The sequence below is a fragment of the Leishmania panamensis genome (assembly GCF_000755165.1).
Source record: "Leishmania panamensis strain MHOM/PA/94/PSC-1 chromosome 20 sequence".
Classification (NCBI taxonomy): domain Eukaryota; phylum Euglenozoa; class Kinetoplastea; order Trypanosomatida; family Trypanosomatidae; genus Leishmania; species Leishmania panamensis.
Genome location: NC_025866.1, coordinates 2,024,637 through 2,047,921, shown reverse-complemented (window position 1 = coordinate 2,047,921; position 23,285 = coordinate 2,024,637). Strand labels below are relative to the sequence as shown.

Here is a 23,285-nt window from a genome sequence, read left to right as displayed (position 1 = left end):
AGCGATACAAGCAAAACGAGCACAGGGATATAAGAGACATATCCATGTCCCCGAACACCCTTGAAAATAGAAGAGGGCCAAAGAGGAAGACAAGATCACGCGTGCGTGCGGGAGCAAGCTTGTGGGCAAGGAGGGTGGTGGTGGGAACCCTATCGTGCGACAGCGAGCTATCGGCGGCCTGTCGCCACTATATTCGCCCCATTGCGCGGAGTTCTTTTCGTCTTCTGCCTCGTCACATCATTGCGTAAGCGTACTCACCTTCGTCAACCTTCTCGTACACGTGAAGGTTTTGCTTCCTTGCGAGTTCGAGGAGGCGCACACGAACGCGCATGTTCTCTGCTGTGCTCGTTCGCCCCGCGCAGACCCGCTTTACGGCCATGAAGTGCATTCGTTCATCCACCGAGCGCACCTTTGCCGCGATCACCGATGGGGAGCCAAATTGGTTATACAAATCGGACTCTAAGAACTTAGCCATGAGGGACCGCTGGGTGATCGCAGCCTCGCTCAGTATGTCATGGGTGGTGAGGAGAGCCGCAATAGATGCGTTGGCTCGCTTTTTGTGGGAGGTTCGCTTGGTACTGTCGAGGCTCCCATTAGAGCTTTCTACAACAAAGCCTCCGTCACCGACTGAAGCGGCTGCTGCCGAGGATTCTCCTCTGCTATCACCGGTGCTTGTCGAGGAGGGTACCTCTGCCGCTTCTTCGGTTGTAGGGGGTCTGAACAACGTCGTTTGCGGTGTTGCCGCCACCAGCCCATCGTGCACCATGAGTCCCTGAAAGAAGGTTCCCACAATCGGCAACGCGCGCGTTGCGGTGGGCATCCGCAGTTCCTCTGGACTTGTGTAGTCCTTAAAAAACTCGCAGATCCTGTCGCGGCCAGCGCACATCTTGGACAGACGGTAGTTGAGGAGCTGCGACTCGAGGCGGTCCTCAATCGTAAATGGCGATCCAGGGCTGGCACAGATTGCCTGCATCGCTGCAAAGGCCTCCACATCTGAGCTCAGGAGAGGCAGAAGTCGGTACATAAAGTGCGGCTGATGAATCCGCAAGAATGTTTTGTAGTTAGGGACTATAATGTCCTTCGGCAGGCGGGGAAGTCGTGGGTCTTGACCGGGCGTGTGTGTCATGAGCGCCAAGCGGCGGTTTCGGTAACCAATGAAGAAATCCTCCATAAGATTTTCGTGGAACACGGCACCATTCATCTGCAACACCCGCACCGGGGTCTTGCGCCGGTTACGGTATCGCACAATCGCTGCGTAGGCGTCTCTCTGCATCCGCGTCTGCGTGCATGTGAGCAATAGCCACCACTGGTGTGTCAGGGAAAGAAAAAGATAACAGAGGGTTCTGTGTCCCCGTGGGTGTGCAATAGGCACGTATGTAGGCGGGCGTGTGTCTATACCTTCCCCAAGTAAAGTTAGTTCCTCTTGCTTTTCAAGCCGAGTGTGGGGCAGTCAAAGTAATGATGAATGGCACACACCCATGCGCTCACACGCGCGTACATCGACCGAAGCGTTGACGAGCCACACAGCACCCACGTGTGATGGGGCGAGAGTGGTGAGAAGCGGAGAGAGAGTGGGAAGGGAGGGCGAAGAAGGGCGAGCTGAGCTTGGTGGAAACCGTCGTAGCGAACGCAGCAAACAAAGAAATTACTAACAACAAGAACTCACGAGAGACATTGAAGAAAAGAATGAGGGTAGGCGTGCGTGCGTGTGTGTGTGTGTGTGTGTGTGTGTGTGTGAAGTACACCGTGAGCTCATCAGCGTGCACAAAAGATAGCACCCCATTGCATAAGCTTGGGATGAAGAGGTCGGTGGGGTGGAGGGAGCAGAGACGCATAAACAAAAGAAGTGAGTTCAGCGCATTGACGTACTCGTCAGGAGCACAGCTTCTTCTCTCCTCCTCACAAAGTGCTCACACACCAGCGCCCCCGCATTCTCCTTGCGTGGGGGGGGTGCTGATAGTTGTAGTCGACATACAAGCGTTCTACCCATACATATCGCTAGCGACTGCCAGGCCAGGCCGAGAGGGGGGAGAGAGGCTGTGGAGATCAACAGCAGCTGCGGGCACGAGAGAAGCCATGGTAGCGACACCAGTTCAACACCACCGTGCATTTAAGCAGAAGCAGAGAGAGAGAGTGTGTGCGAAGAAGAGCGTCAGTGAGGGACGAGTGCACACTTCTCGCTATTAGCCCATCATGCCCCACTACTGCCGCATTCGACACTCGCCCGCTCTCTCTCTCTCTCTCTGTACGTGTGTGTGTGTGTGTATGTATGCGTGCACGGCAAGGCGTGGCAGAAGTGGGGGGGGGGGAGGAGCCACGGTCGGCACTTGGGCTCTTTTCAGTTCTTTTGTCTCTTTTATTTGCTCATTTGCTGCATTTACAGCTGTGATGATGGTGAGAATAGCGGGGCCCTCACACGATGGGCGCAACGAGCTCTATTTAGCCGGGTGGTGTGGTGAGGAAGGAGCCAAGGAAACAGAAAGGAGGCGCTGTCGTCCACTAGCGTGTGCGTCTGTGTGAAAGGGATAAGACATTGCTGAGCAGCGAGAAGAACCACACGCACAGAGGCAATGTCTAGTCCATTGTGTACTACTTTGACACACTATCGTAGCTGCGCAGCGTTGGAAGTAAGCTTTGTCGGATGCCGCTGCTACGAAAGATCTGCTGGTGTAGCAAGGCGAGGCTAATGGCGCGTGGTTGCTGCAAGAACCGTCGCTGCTGACGACGCTTCGCGATCCACTTCTGATAGGTTGCCCTCTGATCTGCAGTAAGATCTTGCCATGATTGTGCACGGCGGTCGGTGCGCGAGGACGACGATGTGGCTCTGTCGAGGTCAACAACATCCGGCGTGTTCACGTCCATCTTGAGGAGCTCACGCACAAGCATGCCAGGGTACACACCGGCCGGAAGACGTAGTCGTAGTTGCAACACACTGCCGTGGTGCCGCGGTAGCCATGACGGTGCCGGTGGAGCTCGACGGCGGCGCGTCAGCTGCTGCTTCGTCTCTGAGCTAGATGCCAACAAGTTTCTGGCGGACAACGGTTCTCGCAGCAGCTGCGAGGTGCCGTTCCAGCACCGCTGGTGAAGGTATCCGGCGGCCGTCCTGGCCGCAGGTGTTGCTAAAGGGCTGGTACCTCTCGTGAAGCTGCTTCTCTGCGAGGCTTCGGCACCTGTTGGAGTCACTTGAGGCAGGTTCGGTCGGCCCGCCGCGTCATCGTCGGGCCCGTCTTCCACTTCCTCTTTCTCTAGCGACACACCCGACTCCACATTTAGCAGCTGCGGCACACCACGCCCGTTTATCGAGGTGACCTCGCCAGATAACGACGGGAATATCCAAGCCGGTTGCGCATCGGCGGCAAAGCTCGTGCTTGCCAGCTGCACTGCGTCGAGTGGCCGAACCTGTGCTTGGGTGGTCAGTCCCCATCGCTGGTACGGGTCACCAACCACCCCTTTCAGGAGTCGCCACTGCATTGTGTCGGCGTTTGGCCGCACTAGCGCATGGCGATACGATGCACTGATGGTGAGGCCGAGTGAATTGCCGCTACCAGCTCGTAAGTCAGGTCTCATGTCCACCGCATCCAGTCCAACATCCGCCTGCAGGGCGTTATCATTGCCTCCAAAGCGTCCCCCTTGACGCTCAACATACAACGGGAGTGCGTCCGTGATGGGTGTGCGCGAGCCCAGTTCCTCCTCCATCAGTGCAAAGGTGGAGGTGAGATTGTAGTACGGAGACAGGGGTGCGCCGCTGGGGGACCCTCCTTCCGCCGCCGCTCTCGCCCTCCTTGGCTCCCCTCCGTGACGCGCGAGCGGCGACGGCTTGAAGCAGCGCCACTGTCGCGACTCGGGGTCAAACGGCAGCCCGTATCGCTGCAATGTCACCACATACAAGTCCTCCGTATGGTTCTGCGGAAGGCGGATGTCGGCGCCGGGTAGCGGTAGAGCCAAGTCCCACACCGAAAACACCCCACGCTCGATCTCGCCGCGGGAGGCATAGACCAGTGGCGGGTCCATTGCTGCATCTCCTTCGTGGCCGTTGTGGAAGGTCGCGGCCATGACCCCACCGGCCCTCACGAGGTCTCCGGGAAGAAGCGTGAATGTGCCGTAGCGTTGGAACCGTTGGTTGACAATGTCGTTCCAGACGAAGCTCAGAAACTCTTGGATGAGCATCGCACACACGCGTGGCCCAATTACGCGCAGAAACGCCTCTGCGCAGGGATCATCGCTGCCACCAGCGTGGGCAGCACCGGCGGCGCTATCCCTATCCACATGGTGTGCTGCACCGGATGCGCGCGACTGGCTCTTTCCACGGCGTTCTCCAGAGGCGGCTGCTAATGCCCCCCATCCAGGTTCGCTGCTGCCGTGGCCCTGACCACGCAGGCCATCGTTACCGTCGAGGCTGTCATCGCCCCCGAGCAAGGCGGATGCCTGCAACGCGTTGTAGAGCACCCGATGCATTGGTGTTCCATGTTCAGCGATGGAGCGGGGCGTCCCAGAGCGCAGAAAATCGGGCAGGCGAACCCCACCATACCCTTGCAGACCCTTGAGGCGGGGAAACGCCTGTCCGGTGCGCTGCCGCTCCGCCTCCAGCGCGGCATCGAGATAGAACTGCTGTACTAAAACGTGCGCCGCTGCCTTGTACTGGCCCTTCAGCAAGTGGAGCCCGGGGTGCATATTCATGCGAGTGTAGGTGGCAAAGCGCTGCGGCCCATAGTAGTTGATGAACCCCTTGGATGTGACGGACACTACAGCAGGGGCGACCAGAGGAAGGTGCTTGTCTGGAATGCGCCGTAGATTGAGAAGGTAGTCGTACCCCGCACAGTCGCCAGCACGCAGGTCATGCCGCGCGCTCTCCGCCTCCATGTCGGTGCAGAGGTACTCGAAGAGCTTCTCCGGCGCCAGCCCTAGTGAGGCTGCGGCTGCTGTCTCTTTGTCGGCCGTTGTCTGTTTCGCCTTCTTCTTGCCATCCCTTTTCCGCTTCCGCTTCCCTGACGCAGGGATGTCACCTTCATCATCCTGATCCTGGTCAGTCGCGGTAGTGCCGCTGCCAGCCGCGCCATCGCCTGGCGCGAGTCGACGGTTCAGTAAGGCGAGGTGCTCATGGACACGTGGAGGCAAAGACTGCCACGAATGACCGAGAGCGTCTGTTGCATCGACACGATCGTGGTAAATGCCTTTTATCTCAGAGAGTCGGTAATAGTTCTCTTTCCAAAACTGGCGCTCATCGTCCGTGACGAGCGCTGAACTGTCGGCTGCAAGCGTGAGCGTCTGCGAGCGCGAATAACGGCTGCGCGATGTAGGATCACCGAGCTTGTTTCCTACAGCAGAGGCGGATGGGGCGCTGTGGCCGATAAGGCGCTGCTGACTGCTCGGCGCACGCACGGCGCGAAACGAGAGATTTTTTGGAAGCGACCAGCCGCCTGCCTGATCATTCTGGTCCTCACTGCTGCCTGTTGCGGTGTGAGTCGCAGAGGTCATGGAGAGGGGCAGAGATCTGTCGGTGAAGTAGCTGCCAGCTTCATCTTGCAGCGCTGCTGCAAGCGCCTCAACATGAGCTCGACAGCTGCCGCGAATGCGGACTCGTTGAAATGCGTGTGTGCCGTTTTCCAGCGTTCCAGCATGGGAGACGACAACTTTCGGCTCGTACAATACCGGTACAATCTTGTCTCGACTTCGCGCTACAGAGGTGCAGGAACCGGACTTGGCCTCGTTCTCCACCTGAGTTGCCATGGCATCGAGAACAGATAGCCGTTGCATTTCCATCTGCTCGTGCTGCATCTCCGTCAAGATGGACACAATGTCCTCGACAACCATGCTATGTGGCAGGCCTTTGCGCTCCAGTGTGCATTCTACAACAACGAAATCGGCTGAAATAGGCAGGTACAGTTTGCGTGCTTTGCCTGCAAAACCCGCTGCCGCGAATTCTGCGGCACTGCTTCGGCTCAAAGTACGAGCTATGTTTGCGGTCTCTACGAGCGGCCCGGCAGACTCATCGGCGTCCCTGGCAGCCTCCAGCTTTTTCAGCTCAGAGATGTACGCTTTGTTGCCTTCCCACTCTTGCTGTCGACTGATGGAAATGTAGAGATAGTCGAGGTCACCATGTACATGAAGATCCTTCACAAGGTGGCCCCACGCTCGCCAGACGGAGCTGACGGAGGCACGCATGTGATCGACAGAGGGATTCTCATCCGAGTCCTCCGCGCTAAACACCACGCCAGTCACCGTCGATACCTTGGTCACCATTTTACGAATCCACGGAATTCGGACTTCGCCACGATCGCGCGTGGAGTCATAAATGCTGTAAAGATCACGCTCCTTCTCTCCCGATGCGGCGAGAAGTAGCGTGGTGGAGGTTGGGGTTGGTTCGTGCTGCTTCATCATGGTTTTGCCGATAAATAAGCGTAGCATGTGGACACCGTTTAGCCCAATTGTCTTCTCCAGCTGAAATAGCTCAGAGGAGAAGTAGATTTCCACCTCCACGTGTGGCAGCCGATGCGGCGGGGCCGACCCCTTCTCAGGTGTCACGAACTTGGCGAGGTGAAATGGGAAATCCTCCATAAGTTCCTCGCTCGCAACAATGCCACCGGCCACCCATAAGGAGTAGGAAATGTCTTTTTCAGCTGCTGGAACAGCGAAGGTGTCGCTATCGAATGCTTGCACTTCGGCTACGTCTTTGCGACCAAACAGCGTCACCGCCATCTCAACTGGCTCAAGCAGATGTGATGAGGAAGACAGACTCTTGTAGCTTCTTGCGCTGGAATCGACCACTCCGCTGATTAGTCGATTAACAACTAATGCCTGGTGCTCCTTTGACAAAAGTGTCCCACTTTGACGCCGGCCCTTGAGCTCCGAGAGCACATTCTCCATGACGAGCTGTAGAGCGGAGGCCAGCGTTTTCAGGATCAGTGCCTTTGTCATTCTGAAAGCATCTTGCTCTTGCTTTATTTTTGATGACACAGTTGGTGCGTTGCTGATGGCGCTACTGTGACTAAGAGCAACTTTGCTTTTCGTCCTCAACGTACCACTTTCACCAATGACGACATCTTCATCGTCATCCCAGACTTCTCGGATTACATAGTCGTCTGGGGCGCCTTTCAGGTAGGCTTGAAATCCTGGCACACTTGGTTTCGTAAAGCGGCTGATGTGGCACTTGCGCTCTGGGGCCAGCCCATTGCGCTGTCGCTGAGCGACTTGAAGCTCGTGGTAGATGCCCTGATTATATCGCTCGTGCGCTACGCGAAGAATGCTTCGAGACTCTGGCGTGTCAAACTTGCTCTGTGCGTCCTCAACGCTGAGACCCAGAATAAGACGCCGCAATGACCATTTCGAGCGATTCATGTTATATATTCGTTTTCCATGAATGTGTGGGATGACAAACGGAGACGTCGCTATTTCTATTACAGTTCTATGTTGCTCATGCGTAGCTTGATCTGAAAAGACAAGACGCTGCGCGTAGCTTCCAAAGCTATTCGGAAAGGTAGTCTCTTGTTGATACCTTGTGCTGTTGCGATTAGGAAAGACAGAGATGTGAGACAGACTTGGTGGGAGTTGCGTGCCGACCACCTCACTTTCTCTGCCAATCAAAGGAAAAGAAGGAAGCGATGCATTAACAAGAGAAAAGCAGGGTATAACATGAGATCAGAGTGGAGGAGAGGGTGCAGCTTTTTGATATGTTTCCACCGGAGCGTGATTAGCTTTGGCGCAGACCACCTCAGCTTCGTGTCATGTAGAGATGCATTCTAAACTTTTCGTTCAGTGATGGAAGAAGCAACAACGGGCTTTTCGCTTGACAGCCTCGTAACATGTTCAAATGGTCTAGATGATTTTGTAGCTGGGAGCGACAAGCCGTATACGGATGGGCGCGTTTGAGTGTGACAGTACAGTATACCGTGGATAAGGATTAATCAAATAATCAACAAAAAGGCGCTGGTGCTTGATGGCAAAAAGTTAGAAAGCATGACAAAGGGCAAGCAGTACTTTTGCGTGACATGATCACTTCCGCGGAGTCTGACGTGTATCACTGAAGCCGTAAATGTCACTGTAATGAATTCCGACTCGGCTTACAATGTCTTCCACTCCCATTTCCTTGAAGAAAAAGTCCTTCATTTTTCCATCTGGTCCGACCAGGTAAATGGCACTGCTGTGATCCAGCTGATAGGTGTCGTCAATTTCCGGCACTGCCACACCGGCCGCTTCCCGAGCGTCGCGCTCCTCAGATGTCTCGTCCACAGACGAGTAGTACACTCTCCAAGCACGTGCAGCCGCATCTACCTCCTCCCGTGTCCCGCACAGCCCGCGAACACGTGGATCGTATTTGCGCACTAATTGCTCAACGACCTCTGGGTTGTCACGAATAAAATCGATACTAAGGAATACAGCCTGAAGTTTTCTTTCTTCTGCGGCCAGCTCAGAATCAGGGCCGTATTTAGCATCGCAGACTCTCATCACCTCGGAGATGAACTTCAGTGTACTGGGGCAAATCTCAGCACACTTGGAAAAGCCAAAGTACAGCAGCGTCCACTTGTCCTGGAAGAGTTTATCATTGGTTATGTACTTCCCGGTTCGGCTTTCCCGCAATCGAAACGGACCCCCAAGCTGCGTCTTTGGCTTTAGAGACACAGACTGCATTGACTGAAAGTCCGGAGCGAGCTCCAATTTCTCTAGTTTACGGTTTTCATACCAGTTCATGATAAAGACAGAAATAGGAAAGACACATGATCCGAGTACAAGTCCCCAAAACTCTGCTCTGGATCGTGGTGAATACTTCCAACGTGCACAGGATGATCCTTCTGTGGATACAGATCGCAGAGGGAAGCGTCGTGAGAGATTTCTAAGGGGTTGCATTTTCTTTTTGTGCGGCAGCGGGATGTGGTTTACTCGCTTGGTGCTGGTGGAATAAGCACACAAAAAAGCGTTAGCAAACTTAGAGAGGAGCCTTGATTCGGAAAAAGGCAAAGCAAAGTGAGATGGTGAGATGTGCTGAGCAATTCGTAGAGGACAAGCAGATAATGACGATCAGCACCCGAGATGCGTTCATTACAATCTTCAAAGGGCCCATCACTGCAAGGAAAGGGGAGCTTCCATTAAGTCATTTCCTCATTCGGCTAATTTTTCAGAATGGGTGGCATGGAAACGATACGAATGGTAATGCCCTTCACAAAGCTATAAGTCATTGCTTACGCTCGCAATTTTGTGTTTAAGCTCAGATGTCGTAATAGTATGTATAGAATAGTGCGGCTACGGGGAGTGAGCCTCTCCATATGCTAATCCTGGAGCGCAGTTTGTGGAGACACAAACAATACTTCCATAGCATCATCCACCGCCTCTTCCTGCAGCACTGCTGATACCATATGAGAAGGGTCCCCGGGGAGCATGAAGCATGAGTAAGACCATCGCTGATTAGCGTTACCCCGAAGTGAGAGCATCATATGGTGCTTTGAAGCGATATGTATGGTACCAGGTTGCGCGTTCGACACGACTGAGATGTTTTCCAGCCCAATGTTGTCCAGGGAAATATCGCACATTTGCAGCTTCGTTGAGAGTCCCAAGCCGAGGGCCTTTAGCACACATTCCTTTAAGGTCCAGAAAAGCGCAAATAGAAGCGGCCACTGCTTGCGCGGCACGGCTTCTGTTCGTACAAGTTCTTCCTCTGACAAGAAAAGTGAAAATAGTACACTGTCATGCGGAAGTACAGTGGCTATGTCAACTCCTAGGGGAGCAGCTGGGGAACGGGCGCAGCACACCCACTCAGCCACGTGCGTGACACTGTAATGTCCGTCTCGGTACGATGCGGTGAGCGGCTTTCCATACTTTGAGATGGGCAGATGCACTTCTCTCTTCCAAAGCAGACGCTCAGCTTGCGTGTTGTCAGATTTTGTCAGCACGTGCAGTAGTAGATGCCTTGCCAGGAGGCGTGCTTTTGTGTCTGCGCACGAATGCGGTGGGCTTTGGTCCGCGACGGTGGCTTGGGCTGACTCGATTGCATGGCGAACGGAATCCTTTCTGTGCAGTTGCGCAAGTGCGCTGCGGAAATCATCTTCGGATGGCTGCCACGCGCCGGCGTTTGCGGCGAGGATTTTCGCCATGCGCGGTGCCGGTTCCTGGAGGGGTTGGCGTGTGGGGTAGTGGTCGTTCCGTCTTTAGGAGGGGGGGGCGGGCCGTTTGCCCCTGGGGACGCCCGCGCAGGCGCGCGGGGCCGGCCGCCAGGTGTGGGCTGGGGCTGTGCCAGGGCAGGCCCGCTGTCATGATAGCGCCTGGCGGCCCGCGCCGGCGGTTATGGGCGCCAACCTGCCGAGTTTTTTTTTTCGGTCCTGGCTTGCACTGTATGCAGTGGCGCCGCCAAGCGGTGTTGGCTGAGCCGGCCCCCTTTCAGTCGCTTCGCAGCGGGGGGTGGGCTGTGGTTTTGTGCGGGTATTCGTTGGGCATGGCGAAGCGACGGGTTGGAGAAAAGTACGTATTTGCTCTGCGACGGAGGACGCGCGCTCGAATTCCACTCTGCCTTTGGCCCGCCGCGTGGCGGCCCCGTCATCTGGGCATGGCCCCTGCCCGAAACCCGGCGAATACGTTCCGCAGCTTGCCACGCGGCCGCCCCCCCACTCCTCCCGGGGCGTCCCTTAGCGTGGCCCAGGGGCCCCTTCCCAGAGGGAAGAGTGGGGGCCCGGGGAGACACGGTCGAATCGCGCTGACGCCCTGCCTGTCATATGGGTGGCGCAGGCGTGTGCACTGTCGCAGGTCGCTTTGTCGCAACACCATTCAGGACCGGGCCGCCGACATCAGTGGCCATACATTTCTCTGACTTCCTCACGCTGTGGGTCTTGAGCCCGCCAGTGCCAGAGGGGTGGTTCGGCATTGGCGGGGGTAGGGGGGCTTGCCTAGCTTCCCTACGGGGAGCAGATACTAGATTATGATGCCGCGCTGAGTTGTCCGCGCGCCATCGAGGAAGAGGGAAGGGTCCCGAGGTCAAGTTGAATCACGCAGCGTGTTCCTCCTTCAGCCCGCGGGGGCGAAACGAGCGATGCGAAATACAAGCGCGGCAGAAATAAAACGCTCAGGGCAGAGATAGAACACATGCGGATCGAGCGCTAACGGGCACCGGTGTGCTCTTAGTGCGGCTCTGCGTAGTGGGCGGCGGGGTTCTCAAGTGGGCGACCAAGTTCGTGGAGGCGCTGAGTCCACAAGCGCCACAACAGCGCACAAAATTTGAGCGTCTCAAGGTTGGGTGGTAACTTGCAGACAAGATTGTATTCGCACTTTTGCACGACATCCGTGCAGGGCGCGTCTTGTACTGTGTCGTCGCTGAACCTCTTGGCCTCCGCGGCAAACTTCTTTGGCTGCTTCAGGGCAACCTTGTGAAGGTCTACAAACTGCAACACCGTGCTGAGCTGCACTGTGAACACCTGCAGGGCCGTCGGGGCCACAACACCACTGGGGATACCCTGTATGAAGGGCGTGACTGTTCCATGCTGCTCCAGGGAGATGGAGGGCAGAAGGGATGCCACGTCTGTGAAGAGAATACGCTCTTTTATGTATTCGATCTCATCCTCGGCATCTCCACTGTCTGCGGTGGTGTTCGAGCTAGCATCGTATTCCGCGGCTGTGGCAGCCGCTAGCGCTGTCTCTGGTGTGCAAGAACAAAAGTATAAGCCACAGTTTGTGGCAAAAAGAGAGCCGAAATGCAGCTTGCCGCCGCTGACCATGAAGCACTGACAGCTTACCATCACCGTGCTCGACTCCTCCGCCGGGTTCAGCTCGAGCTGGCGAGAGAAGGCCTTGAGGAAGTCGGCCTGGTGCATCTGCCACAGGTTGCTGGAGGCGTAGTTCACCACGTGTCTCCACGCGCGCCCGAGCCAGCCCCTCTTCTCGGCGCGAGACGCGCTGCTTTCTCGCACCTCACCATTTGGGTCCAATTGATCCGCTGCCAGCATGAGGAGCGCCTCGAAGATGCCTTCAATCGAGTCGCTCGGGTGCGGCGCCGTGCGGTATGTCAGCACGGCGGCGCGACGAAAGTTACGCGGGGCCTGTGGCGCATCCTTGGCCGCTGCCGAAAAAGCTGGTGCAGGCGGCGTGACCCCACGCGAGGAGAGGAGGGACATAATGCGGAATATAGCTATACTTGTACGTATGCGTATATGTATTTGTATTCACACTTGCCGCATCATGCGTTGGCGCTAGCAAGCAGGAAAAAGCAAAAACAAAACACGGCAACCACTAGAACACAGGGAGTCCAGAGACCCGCCAGTGCAAGGTAGAAGGGGTACCTCCCGAGAGCAGCATATGAGCGAAAAGCGGCGAGTGTTGAAGCAAAATGGGTGAGAGGGTGGAGTTGGGAGAGTGGAGAGGCGGGCTCACTACGATGCCACTGCCTCTTCCACGTAGAAGATGGGCCGCACGATCTGCGCTGAAGAAACCTACTAGTTTAGCCGCCTACTCACTGCGTTTCTTTGCCCACGCAACGAGGAGGCCCACCGACGAGGGGAGGGTGGGGGGGGGCCGGTCCAGATAAGAGTGAGCCATAATGACGCCCACCTCTCTCCAGCTGTGCAACGGCGCTTTTCTTCCCTTGTTTTCCGCCTTCACTGGAAGCGATGTGGATCCATCATTTGCAGCAACAGCACCGACCTTCGCGACGACTTTAGACCGCGCGCGAAACGCACAGAAAACTTCATGACAGCAGGCGGGGGTTCTCGAGACGGAAGGGCGCAGCGACCGCCAGGAGAAGACACACGGAGCACCTCGACTCCTTCCGTCGTACTCTCTCACAAACAAAGCACACAAGCACAGGCATAATATAGACAGTAGGATGTATGCAGATTAAGTCGCTTCCTTTTCTTCGTACCTTTGGGCCACGCATCGATTGTGAAAGCACAGGCGAGCACATCCCCCAACCAAAAGGAAAAGAAGAAGAGGACGCAAGACACACCTGTGCTTCCCCACTCGTTCCCTTACCGACTCTTGCACTCTTCCTCACGCTATATTGGACCCCCGTTCCCCTCCCTTCATGCACCCCAGTGCACAGTGTGTGACGTATACAGACATGCGCAAGCAGACCCAAGTGGTGCACTCCCTTCTACTTCCCCACTCGGGGAAAAGTAGCGAGAGACAACGAAGCGATAGTGCTGGCGCCCCGTCCGGGAGTGATCACACAGACACTTATGACCGAAAAGGCCTAAGAAAGTCATCCCGGCCTGGTTGGCGAGCAACAACAGGAGGCAGGCCCACATTCAAGATAGCAGCAAAATCACGGATGGCTCCAGAGGGGGGGGGGGAGGCGGGGCGTCGCATGGGGGCAGCTGGGATGTATGCTTGGGCGGCTGTGGCTAATGGGGAAGAGGGGCTGCGCGTATGCCTGAACACACACACACAATCTCTGGGGCCCGTCTGCATCTCTAGTACCCCCCAACAGACTCCTTGGCCCGCAACATGGACTGGTACGTGATGAGCGGCCGCCCGCTGCCCTTCTGCTCTGAAGCCATCTCCAGAAGTAGCATCAGCTGCTTCATCGGAATATCATGCAACATGAGACTCAAGCAGCTGTCCATGTCCTGCTGAGAGGCGAAGGTGAGGCCGAGTCCCTCGCACACTTTCGGGATCGCTGGCACAGGAACACCAGGCAGGTGCAACTTAACCGAGAAGCACGCCCCTAGCTCCAGGCTGTCCATGATGTCATACTGCGCTGTGGTGCCGACCACCAGGAGTTTCTTCCCCTCCGGCGGCGGGCGCTTGATCAGCACCAGTAGTGCCTGTAGCAGCGTGTTGCTGTAGCGTCCACCAAGTTGTGAGAAGTCGATGAGACGCTCAAGGTCGTCAAGGATGACACAGCTGGCTGGCGACTTGTATGCGTCCTCGAAGACTTTACGCAGGATGTTTACTCGCTGCATCTCGCCGTAGCCCACCATGTCCTCAGCTGACACCACCTTGACGTAGGGAAAGTCAGCTATCTCCGCGAGGTACGCGCTGACCGCAGACTTGCCACTTCCAGGGGCACCGTCGATAAGCACGGCAAGGGAGTCGATGCGCTTTCCCGCGGCGCTGAGCTGGTCGGTGTAGCGCTTGCAGCGCGACTTGACCACCTCCCACGAGTCGCCGTAGTCGATGATGCCGCCACGACGCAGGTTGGCGCACTCCTCTTTGGCCTGGCCAAACGCAGGGGTCACCTCCTCCAGCGCCTTCATGAAGTCCTCGCGCGTGACAAGTACGTTCGTGTCCTCGACCATCTTGTCAGGATGGTCGAGGTCGATGTGGCGGTTGAACGCGTTCGATGTTGCATCGCGCACGACGCCCTCAATTTCGGCCCCCGAGTAGTTCTTCGTCATCTTTCCCAGCTCTTCCAGACTGACGTCGGTGGACATGATGTTGTTATCCTGCATACCGCGCGTGTGGATGCGGAATATCTCCACGCGGCCCGGCTCATCCGGCAAGCCAATCTCCACGTGAACCTCAAAGCGACCAGGGCGCAGTATGGCCTCATCGATCAAGTCGAGCCGGTTCGTCATACCGATCAAAAGCACGTTATTCAACGAGTTCACGCCATCGATCTTTGACAGCAGCTGGTTGACGACGTTGTCATTCACGCCCGTCGAGTCTCGCACGGCGCCACGCTGCTTACAGATGGCATCGAACTCGTCGAAGATGATAAGGTGCAGCCGCGATTGGTCTCCCTTCTCGGCTTGCTCCTTCTCTGCGTCTGTGAAGAGCTTGCGGATGTTCTCCTCGGTGCCACCGACAAACTTATTGAACACCTCCGGGCCGTTCACGATCTTGGGCTCGTGGCAGTTCAGGATCTCACCAATCTTACGTGCGATGAGGGTTTTACCTGTGCCAGGAGGGCCAAACAGCAGCACACCCTTGACGTGCTTCAGAGCGAGCTTCTTAATGAAGGATGGCTTCAACATGCGGCTCGCGAATGCGCGACGGAAGACCTGACCGAACTCGGCTCGCAGGCCACCAATGCCAAGGTTTTCCAGGTTGAAGTTGCGCACGAGCTGTGGCTGCTGTGCATCCATCTGCGCATCCGACACGTTCATGAGGGCGATGCCGCTGGACTCGTTGGCAGTAATGATTACCTGTGTCACACCGCGGGAAAAGCGACCAATGTCCAAGCTTGCAGCCGACACCTCCTTCGACTCCTCCAGCTCTGTCGTCATTACGGTGGCGCGCATGCGCTCACCAGTGTCCATGACGATGGCTAGCTGCTGTGTGGCGCGAAAGTACTGCCCACTGTACATCTTCTCCATGTAGGCGATACAGGCCTGACAGTCCAGCGTAATCGCCTGCCGCGCCGAAATCGGTTCCACTTGGATCTTAAGGATGCGTAGGTCGGGCACCCTTGACGGAAACGGTTCCAGCACCACCGTGCTGCGCGCACCAGTGGACACACCAAGCAGGCGACGCTGGATGCTGTTCATCGCCACTGCACCACGCTCCACGGCATCGCTACGGCACACCATGAAGGGAAAGCCCTGCACCAGCACCGCGAAAGAGCCCCCAGCGGCGGCTGCCTGAGGGGTTGCCACCTCCGCAAAGTCCAGCGTGTTGAGGAAGATGCAGTTCGTCTTTGTGTCACTGTCCGTCGGCACGGCGCACACACCGTAGTAGCGGCTCATGGCTCCGCACTCACCAGGCGAGAGGGAGAAAAATAGGAGAACACAGGATAATGGGCGTATGCGTGTATGTACGTGACCGCCAGGTTACAGGGAGAGGGCGAGTGTGAGACGCGTGGCAACTACTGAGTAGAAAAGATATTTGAAATAAAACAAAGGGAAAAGTGCCAGTTCGATTCCTGGTGGGTGAGAGGAGCACAACTGAAATTAATGGCGACAAGAGGGCACAGGGTGCTGTGTCTGTGCGTGTGACATGGTGGACTACATTACTGAGCGAGTGAGTCGCGGAGCTCAATAATATAGGATAGCCGAGAAGTCGTGGAACGGGTTGTTGCTCTTCGGGGTTACGAAGCGTCGAGCGGAAGAGGTCTCTGCGGTCAGGTGGTTTGAGACCGGCACCACGGAGCTTCCTCAAATTCACCCTGTGCTCTCTTTTGCTGGGAAAGACATGTGTACTGCTGCCTCGTTTACTTTTGCTTTGGTTTGCTATCCTCGTAGTTCTGACTTCCTTTTACCATCACGCTTACAGCGCTGCCCCCATATCATTCCGGTCGAAGGACAGTGAGAAACTCAACGTTGACAGCTAAGAGGGTCAGTCCAGAGATTTCCTCAGGAAGGTTTCTCTCACCTTGACCATCGATCACTCCACCCACTACCTCGCAACTTGGCCGCTCTTGCGTTCTCCACTCTCCCGAGAAGGCGCACGCACCCCATGACAATGGTGATCAGGCCAAAACTGCGGACGTCACACAGTCCATCAACGCACCAGCAGGGTCGTGCTTGAACACCCCACGACTAAGACATCAGTAGACCAGCGAACAAACAGTAACGCTTCTCTGACCATCGCGCTGGAACTGCAACTTCTCCACTCCGAAGCATTGAAAGCACCTCCAGTGCAATCACGGCACCGCAGCCGCGGCAGCAGAGGAGTGAGAGAGAGAGGGGGGGGGAGCTGGTGCAGTGGGAAGGTGGCAGCACACACAGTAGCTCCATGCGCGCACGCACTCCACATGCTTGCAACGCCCTCCACCACCCACGCGCGCAAACACGCCGCAGCAGCGACTGCCAGTCAGTGAGGAAGCAAAAGGTATGTAGGGTCATCAACAGAGGTGATCAGACGAGTTGTTCGTCGTAGACCTAGTTCATCACGCAGTCGCGTCACGCGTACAGACGTACGCACAGAGAGTACGGGGCGCCAGGCACCACGCACGGCAGGTCGCTCTTCGGCTCCACACACACCCATCGGCCCTGGTATTAGGTTCGAAGGCAACAGTGATGTCACGCGCCGCAGTGCGAATGCGGTGTCCGTGGAGAGATGCCACGTTCGTCATTTGGGAGGAGGGAGGAGGAGCACGCATGCTTCAGATACACACACACACACACATGCGCACGTGCGGGTCAGCCGATTCAATGAATGGATGCAGTTACTCAAAGTGTGTCATGTCACCGCGCCAGCGACGCGCGCCGGCGCTCGACAAGAGATTCCCTGCTTTGGTGTAGCATCACCCACGCACATGCGCGGGGGTGCGCGTACGCGCACACCACCTCGGTCCGCACACAGTAGAGAAGTCTTGGAGGCATTCCGTGTCTAGTTTGGTTCGCCGAAGGTATGTGGGCAGGAAAGGAGTACTACAGTAATAGTGTTATCATCACGGAGGGTTTAGTGCATTGCGTGGACCCCGATTGAGCCGTTGCGACATTACATTGCCGTGGTTGGCGTGCTTTCTGGCTGGGATGCAATCAAAGTCGCAGCAGAAGGAGGGAAGTTATCTCCTGAGAGAGGGCTGGCAGTGAAAAGAGAAGTGGGTGCCATTGCCTGTGTGGGAACTTCTGGCGCGCGAGGGTGTGGATATGGTGAGAGAGTAATACCGCCGTGTTAGTGACAGGTGAACGGAAAAGAAACATAAACAGCGAGTGAAAGGAGTGAGAGGAGATGGCATCAAGTGTTGTGACCAGGAGGTAGCGGAGAATGGGGAGAGAGCGGGATGTGTACTGGAGCTCTCACGTTGTGCCAGTCGCGGAGTCGATGTGGAGGAAAGTTATTCACATGCAACTCCTTGTTTATTAATGCAGGAATGTCTCTAGTTTCGGCGCGCATGGTGTGCGTGTTCGTATGCCCTAGTGGCATTCGCGACCAACAGGAGGGCACAGCAAGAAGGGCACAGCAAGAAGGGCCAGCCCACAAGAGCGTCAAACACAACAAAGGGCAAGGAGGAGCGCAGGGTACTTCCCCTGCACTGCATCACTAGGCGTATTGCTAATACCACCGCAGATTTCTCAATTTCTTCATGGGCTTGACGGTGTGCACGTGTGAAGGAGCAGTGACAGAGGATGAGCATTTTCATCCACCTGCCTCAGCTGGCATCCTCTTTAGTGTATCTCTGGGAGCGCGCAAAGGCGTTTTGTTCCCCGACGTGTCCGTCCTACCACGCACAAAGTCAGCAAACACACGCCTGCACAACCACAGCTCACCCATACCTCCGTGGTGCACCACGACTAACGCCTCGGCGTCCAGGACGAGCCGTCAGCCGTGGAATGGGGCCATGGGGCTGGCGACTCGTCCTCGCCTTCCTCGGACACGCGCGGCGCCAGACGGGCCAGGGTGGGCCACACGCCTCAACCCACGCCAGCCGCGACCCGCGTGCTGCTCGACGGTGGAGGCCAGGGCCCTCTCCGGGACCCGGCGCTCTGCTTGTGCGCCACACTCCCCCCTCTGTCGCTTCAAGCCGCGGCATCCCGTAATGTGGCGTGGGGACCCCTATGATTGCGTATTAGGACCTACACCTGTACACATGCCCGGCGGTGCGAGCACAGAGACGCCACCGTCGGGCTGCTCTCCTCTTGCGACACCGAAGTGCTGAAACTTCCGGGAGGTCAACTGCCCTGCAGGCCTGTGGGGTGGGTGCGAGAGAAGAATGCACATAAGCGACGTGAGGCCAAATAATCAAGCAAAGCAAGCAAAAAGAAGCGATTGACGAGCAGCAAAACGAAACACCTAAAATCAGCCGACAGACGCTGAGCGTGGGCGACAGGTGCAAACACGCGCCAGAACTAACGCACCGACGCATACACAGTGCCTCAAGTCCACGCAAAGGTAGGCGGGGACAGAGACACACACACGGGATCATACACTTTTTCTCCCTCCACAGAGGGAGAGCGTCAATCGAGATCGTCGTCAGCCCTCGCCCGTGCTACGGAGTTGCTTCTCTTTTTGTTCCCGAAGTGACGCCAGCATTGCTCTCACCGCCTCCAGCTGACTCGCAAATCCCTTTGCTTCCTTCAGCAGCGTCAGCGCCGTAGGCTTGTCGCTGTCGTGAAGAGCGGCCAAGGACTGCTGTTTGCGTGTCGCGACGAGGTTCTCCAGCTCGACGATCTTCGTTTGTTGTTCCTCGATCTGCACACGAAGCGGGGTCTCGTGGTCGCCCAGCAACTTCTTGATGTTTGCTTCGATCTGCTTCGCCTTTTGTAGCTCTTGCAATGCCGCCGCCTTGTCGTTGTGCTCGCGCAGGTACACGAGGGACTGCTTCTTGTGCTCGGCAACCTGGTGTTGCATGGTGTCGATGCTATGCAGGAACTCCTGTTCGAGCTCCTCATCGAGGTCGTCGAGGTCCTGCATCAGCTCCTCATCCGCGTAGTCGGAGGTGTGCACGGAGACGTTCGCAATTGCCTCATCATCGTCTCCGTCCCCAAGGCCGCCGCTCTTGGCAGCTTTCAGTGCCGCTATCGTCGCGGCATCACGGTTAAACATGCTGGCTGGGGTGGCGTCAACGCTGTCAAGGTCCTCCCCGACATCAGGGTTGTTCTGCATAAAAGTTTGAAAGGCGGCTAACTGTGCGTTAATCTGCGCCTGAATCAGCATTGCCTCCGCCTCAGCGTTCGGAAGATGGTCATCATCGCTGCTGCCGTCGCCCCCGCCTCCCTGCACACCGTCGTTCAAGTTGAAGAGATTCTCTTCACATTCAGCTTGCTTCTGCTGTGCTACCAGTGCGGCATGCAGGGCATCCTTCTTCCGCTTGCGCTCCGCCGCGTTCGCCTCGCGGGCGGCGGCGTTTGCCTCCCGCTTTGCTTGCCACTGCTCCTTCAGCGTCGGCTGGTGGTGTCGCACCTGCTCTGTAGCCTGCAGTGGCTTCTGCATGTCCTGTTGCTTGAGCTGTTGCCGCCGCTGCGTGCGCAGACTCGGCGTTGGTGCGCTTTGGCCCATGTCTGCGTGCGTCAGGAACGCTGTGGCGTCACGCGCCTGGTGTATGGGGCGTGTGATGGGAAGGGGCGCGGGCAGACGTTCTCTCGAATACAAAAGGTGATGCGGAGGGCGGGGATGCAGTTTGAAAAGAAGAACAGTTTCGGTGCAACGTTGGGAAATGCCACTTAAGGAGGATGATGAGGATGCGTGTGCGCGTGTGTGTTCCTCGATAGAGTGGCCAGGTCACCTGTGAGAGACCGACAGGCAGAGGGGGAGAGAGAGAGAGAGCGAGGTAGAGGGAGGAAAAGATCAACAGTCATACTGTCCACGTTCACCTTGCATCTCTCCCTCTTGTTCCCATCCTGTTTTTCCTCTGTGGTGTACCTCTCCATGTACCTCGCCTCACCAGAGCGCATGCCTCTGCAAGAACAACACCAATCGAACACGCCGCGTTGGCTTTGTGTACCGGTGCCTGTCTTTGCACGCGAAAAGATCGTGTCTATTGTCTCGCTGACGCTCCTGTGGGGGGGGGGGCACAACGTGCGCCGGCGCCCCGTGTTGCACGAACGCACACTTGTTGAGCAAACGTGCGAGTGGGAGGAGCGAGTGAGAAGGGGAGAGGCTCGCAGCACGGGTGGGAAGGTTACCGCAAACACGCTTGTCAATGTTTGCGCTTTCGTAGGGCGTTCATGAGTTAGAAAAGTGCATTCCAGACTTCGTTTCAGGGCCTCTTGTCACAGTGAAGACGCCAGCCAAGAACTCAGTACTGTATCGAGGCGGGACGGCGCCGCTGTAGGCGTCCCATTCTCCTCCGCTACCTCCATCAAAGCCTTGTACTTACTGGCAGAGTTGTGTGTCGGCAGGAGGCGTGTGAAGTTGTCGGCACGTCGGTGCTCCTCTTCCGTGGCAAGACACACGTTCAGTACGTCGCTGTCACACAACCCGTCTAGGAAGGTGTCGTTGTAACAGCTCCGTTGACTCCCCGTCGTGTTCTGGACCCCAGCAGTGGAGAAGGCCACCTTTGGCAGCGGCGGTGGCGGCATCAGGCCCACCAGCGTCAGCGCGTCGGCGATGAAGTTTGCTTTGATGCGCTGGTCAAAGAGCGAGTAGTGCGTGCTGAGAGAGGGCATAATGTTTACCTCGAGTAGCACAGGCCGCAACGTGCAGGCACTTGCCGACACGGCTAACAAGTCATGGGGAAAGTTTTCCTCACTGTCGTCAGTGAGAAGAAGCACGTCCACACCAAATATCTCGAAGAAAGGCGATGTGCCATTGGTGGTGGCATGCGACGACACGGCAGCCAAAGGCGGTAGTGACGCTGCTGTGTTGCTAGCTGCGCTCTTTAGCCGGGACGCCGACGACGCGCGCAACGCTTCTCGGACTTCGGGGGTGACTGAGAGAAACACAAGCCGGAGCAGCTCGTGAATGCGCTGTAGCGTACCGGGCCAGTCATATCCCATCGAGGCAACATAAGCTTCTAGGCTGCGTAGCGACCATTTTGTGTCCGATCCGTTGGCTGCAGTGCCAGCCGTGGCCGCGTCTGCGTCACTTTCCCCCGCCATCACTAGCGAAGCCCCTTTGTTCAGGGTGAAGTTCGTCAAGTGCGCTCTCAGGTCGGATACATCGGCGAGTGTTGTCACCGCCGCCGCCGCTGTTGCAGTGGTGCGGATGTAGGGCAAGGAGGCGATGCGCACGAGGCCTTCCCGGTAGAGGTACATCCGCACAGGATCGTAGGAGGTCACGACAACGTACAGCCGCAGGTCAAACTTTCTGCCCTCCAGCAAAAAGGGGTTTGCCATGTATCGCTGCACAATGTAGTTGCTTCTCACCGTCTCCGCAGCAGGGGTGGCGGCCACGGCGGTAGAGCCGACAGCACTAGAGTCGAGTGATCCAGTGACGGGCTCCGTTCGGGAGGTGCTGCTGGGGCTGCCGCCAAGCCCGCCGACAGCGGCCATCAGCGACATAACCCCCGCCTCACTGCTACCGCGTATTAGGAAGATGCCTTGGCCACCAGCTAGGTTCGTCGGCTTCACGATAAAGAGTGGGGATGCTGCCGCGGAAGGGTGCGGCTGCCGGATCGCACGCACGCACGCTTCCACTTCTTGTGGAAGAAGCCAGCTCTCAGGGGTCAGGGACGCCCACACCGCCGCGCGCGTCGCTGCAGCGCTCCTCGTGCACGTATCGCTCAGCGCTGTCGACAGATTTCCACTTGCTTGCCAACGCAATCCAGCGCGTCTCAGCAGCAGGCAAAGCTTGTCCTTTCGGCCGAGGGCGTGGGTGGCTGGGAAGTGGTTCACCTTCCGATAAGCGCCAGTCTGAGGCTGCAGCGCTTGATTCACCATGCTTGGCAGTAGGTGCTTTACCCAGAGAAGCGAGTGAGTTTTGTGAAGGAGCGCCGCGCGGCCGGAGACGCGGGTGAAGCCGGCCACGCGAAGGGTGGCGAGCAGCGCCGTGAAGGGTGTGCAGTTCTCATCCATGATGTAGCTCAACCTGCTGTAGGGACCCGCAGAAGCGCGAGGGATAACGCGACGCTGCGATTGGGCAACGTCGAGCGAGGAGGCTGCCGGGCCGCTTTCTCCGCTTCTGCCATCCGCGGGACCGAGTGGAAGCCTGTCTGGTTGAACGAGGACATCGATGTGCATCGATATGCTCTCATCCTCAGTTCCCCTGTCACTGTGATGGCGCTCATCGCCTGTCGCTGGCTTGTCGTATGGCACAAACGCGATGGTAGGGCGACGCCGCTTGTACGGAGAGTCGACGAGGTACACATCCGTCGAGGTGAGACCGGCGCTCTCGTCTGTTGATGTGGTGGTGGACGAGGGGTCCAGCACGACACTGGGCGACACCAGAAACGGCTCCAACGCACTTCGCGCGCGTCGGGCCGCTGCTACGACGTCGCCATCGGCGCAGCGGTGCGTCAGGGAGGGAAGGGGTGCTACAGTGTTCCATACCACATGCTGATCAGCTTCCCCTGCAGACATATATGTGGGTGTGTAGTGTGCTGAGAGGGCCTGTGCAAGTGCAGCCGAGCGAAGAGGAGGGAGTGCCAGTGAGACGGAGGAAAGTTGGGCTGGGCTGGTGGCGCGGAGGATATCATCCACGAGCGATGCTGCCACGCAGACCCACATACATACAGCGTCGGTCACCGTTGCCCCATAACGGAGGCAACGTTCTGGTAATGCTGAGGTTGGTTGCACCCCCCCTTCGTTCTCTGTCCCCCTCTTCGGGGGTGAAAAAAAAAAACCTGCATCGTGACCCAAAGCCCTTCGAGACATCGTGCTAGTGAGGAGCTCGTCGACGTTGTTTTGTCCTCTTTGTCTTTCCACATGAGCACAGAGGAGACGCAACGCGGGAGATGGAAGGAGCGGGGCATAAAGAGAGAGAGAGAGAGAGGGTTGGAGTGAGTGAAAAAGCAAACAGGCGGCTCTTTTCTGCCCCTCTTTCAGACAGATCCAGGTTTCACGCATACACCGCGATGCTCTCTCTCTCTCTTCCCTTCTAGTAGCAGC

The 23,285-nt window shown here is 57.0% G+C and overlaps 8 protein-coding genes and 3 pseudogenes across 11 annotated transcripts, besides 2 other annotated features; all 11 read right to left on the bottom strand.

Annotated features, from left to right (window-relative positions):
• Positions 1 to 232: 232 nt before the first annotated feature.
• On the bottom strand, positions 233 to 1,273 carry LPMP_205040 (hypothetical protein; the record flags this gene model as incomplete). The annotated part of the gene is made up of 1 exon (XM_010700401.1): positions 233 to 1,273. One exon carries the CDS (start codon positions 1,271 to 1,273, stop codon positions 233 to 235), a length of 1,041 nt encoding a protein of 346 aa, XP_010698703.1.
• Positions 1,274 to 2,589: 1,316 nt separating this feature from the next.
• LPMP_205030 (pseudouridine synthase, putative) lies at positions 2,590 to 7,335 on the bottom strand (the record flags this gene model as incomplete). The annotated part of the gene is made up of 1 exon (XM_010700400.1): positions 2,590 to 7,335. One exon carries the CDS (start codon positions 7,333 to 7,335, stop codon positions 2,590 to 2,592), a length of 4,746 nt encoding a protein of 1,581 aa, XP_010698702.1.
• A 654-nt stretch (positions 7,336 to 7,989) lies between these two features.
• On the bottom strand, positions 7,990 to 8,685 carry LPMP_205020 (cytochrome c oxidase assembly factor-like protein; the record flags this gene model as incomplete). Its single annotated transcript, XM_010700399.1, has 1 exon — positions 7,990 to 8,685. The coding sequence occupies one exon, from the start codon at positions 8,683 to 8,685 to the stop codon at positions 7,990 to 7,992; it is 696 nt and encodes a 231-aa protein (XP_010698701.1).
• A 575-nt stretch (positions 8,686 to 9,260) lies between these two features.
• LPMP_205010 (phosphopantetheinyl transferase-like protein) lies at positions 9,261 to 10,082 on the bottom strand (the record flags this gene model as incomplete). The annotated part of the gene is made up of 1 exon (XM_010700398.1): positions 9,261 to 10,082. One exon carries the CDS (start codon positions 10,080 to 10,082, stop codon positions 9,261 to 9,263), a length of 822 nt encoding a protein of 273 aa, XP_010698700.1.
• Positions 10,083 to 10,470: 388 nt separating this feature from the next.
• Positions 10,471 to 10,936: a repeat region.
• A 163-nt stretch (positions 10,937 to 11,099) lies between these two features.
• Positions 11,100 to 12,089, bottom strand: LPMP_205000 (hypothetical protein; the record flags this gene model as incomplete). Its single annotated transcript, XM_010700397.1, has 1 exon — positions 11,100 to 12,089. The coding sequence occupies one exon, from the start codon at positions 12,087 to 12,089 to the stop codon at positions 11,100 to 11,102; it is 990 nt and encodes a 329-aa protein (XP_010698699.1).
• A 1,293-nt stretch (positions 12,090 to 13,382) lies between these two features.
• Positions 13,383 to 15,599, bottom strand: LPMP_204990 (vesicle-fusing ATPase, putative; the record flags this gene model as incomplete). The annotated part of the gene is made up of 1 exon (XM_010700396.1): positions 13,383 to 15,599. The coding sequence occupies one exon, from the start codon at positions 15,597 to 15,599 to the stop codon at positions 13,383 to 13,385; it is 2,217 nt and encodes a 738-aa protein (XP_010698698.1).
• Positions 15,600 to 16,662: 1,063 nt separating this feature from the next.
• Positions 16,663 to 16,749, bottom strand: LPMP_20snoRNA9 (annotated as a pseudogene). The gene has a single exon. The product of its transcript is annotated as a C/D snoRNA (small nucleolar RNA).
• Positions 16,750 to 16,836: 87 nt separating this feature from the next.
• On the bottom strand, positions 16,837 to 16,931 carry LPMP_20snoRNA8 (annotated as a pseudogene). Its single transcript has one exon. The product of its transcript is annotated as a C/D snoRNA (small nucleolar RNA).
• Positions 16,932 to 16,993: 62 nt separating this feature from the next.
• LPMP_20snoRNA7 lies at positions 16,994 to 17,102 on the bottom strand (annotated as a pseudogene). The gene has a single exon. The product of its transcript is annotated as a C/D snoRNA (small nucleolar RNA).
• A 908-nt stretch (positions 17,103 to 18,010) lies between these two features.
• Positions 18,011 to 18,496: a repeat region.
• Positions 18,497 to 18,771: 275 nt separating this feature from the next.
• LPMP_204980 (hypothetical protein) lies at positions 18,772 to 19,797 on the bottom strand (the record flags this gene model as incomplete). Its single annotated transcript, XM_010700395.1, has 1 exon — positions 18,772 to 19,797. The coding sequence occupies one exon, from the start codon at positions 19,795 to 19,797 to the stop codon at positions 18,772 to 18,774; it is 1,026 nt and encodes a 341-aa protein (XP_010698697.1).
• A 713-nt stretch (positions 19,798 to 20,510) lies between these two features.
• Positions 20,511 to 22,757, bottom strand: LPMP_204970 (tubulin-tyrosine ligase, putative; the record flags this gene model as incomplete). The annotated part of the gene is made up of 1 exon (XM_010700394.1): positions 20,511 to 22,757. One exon carries the CDS (start codon positions 22,755 to 22,757, stop codon positions 20,511 to 20,513), a length of 2,247 nt encoding a protein of 748 aa, XP_010698696.1.
• Positions 22,758 to 23,285: the final 528 nt, after the last annotated feature.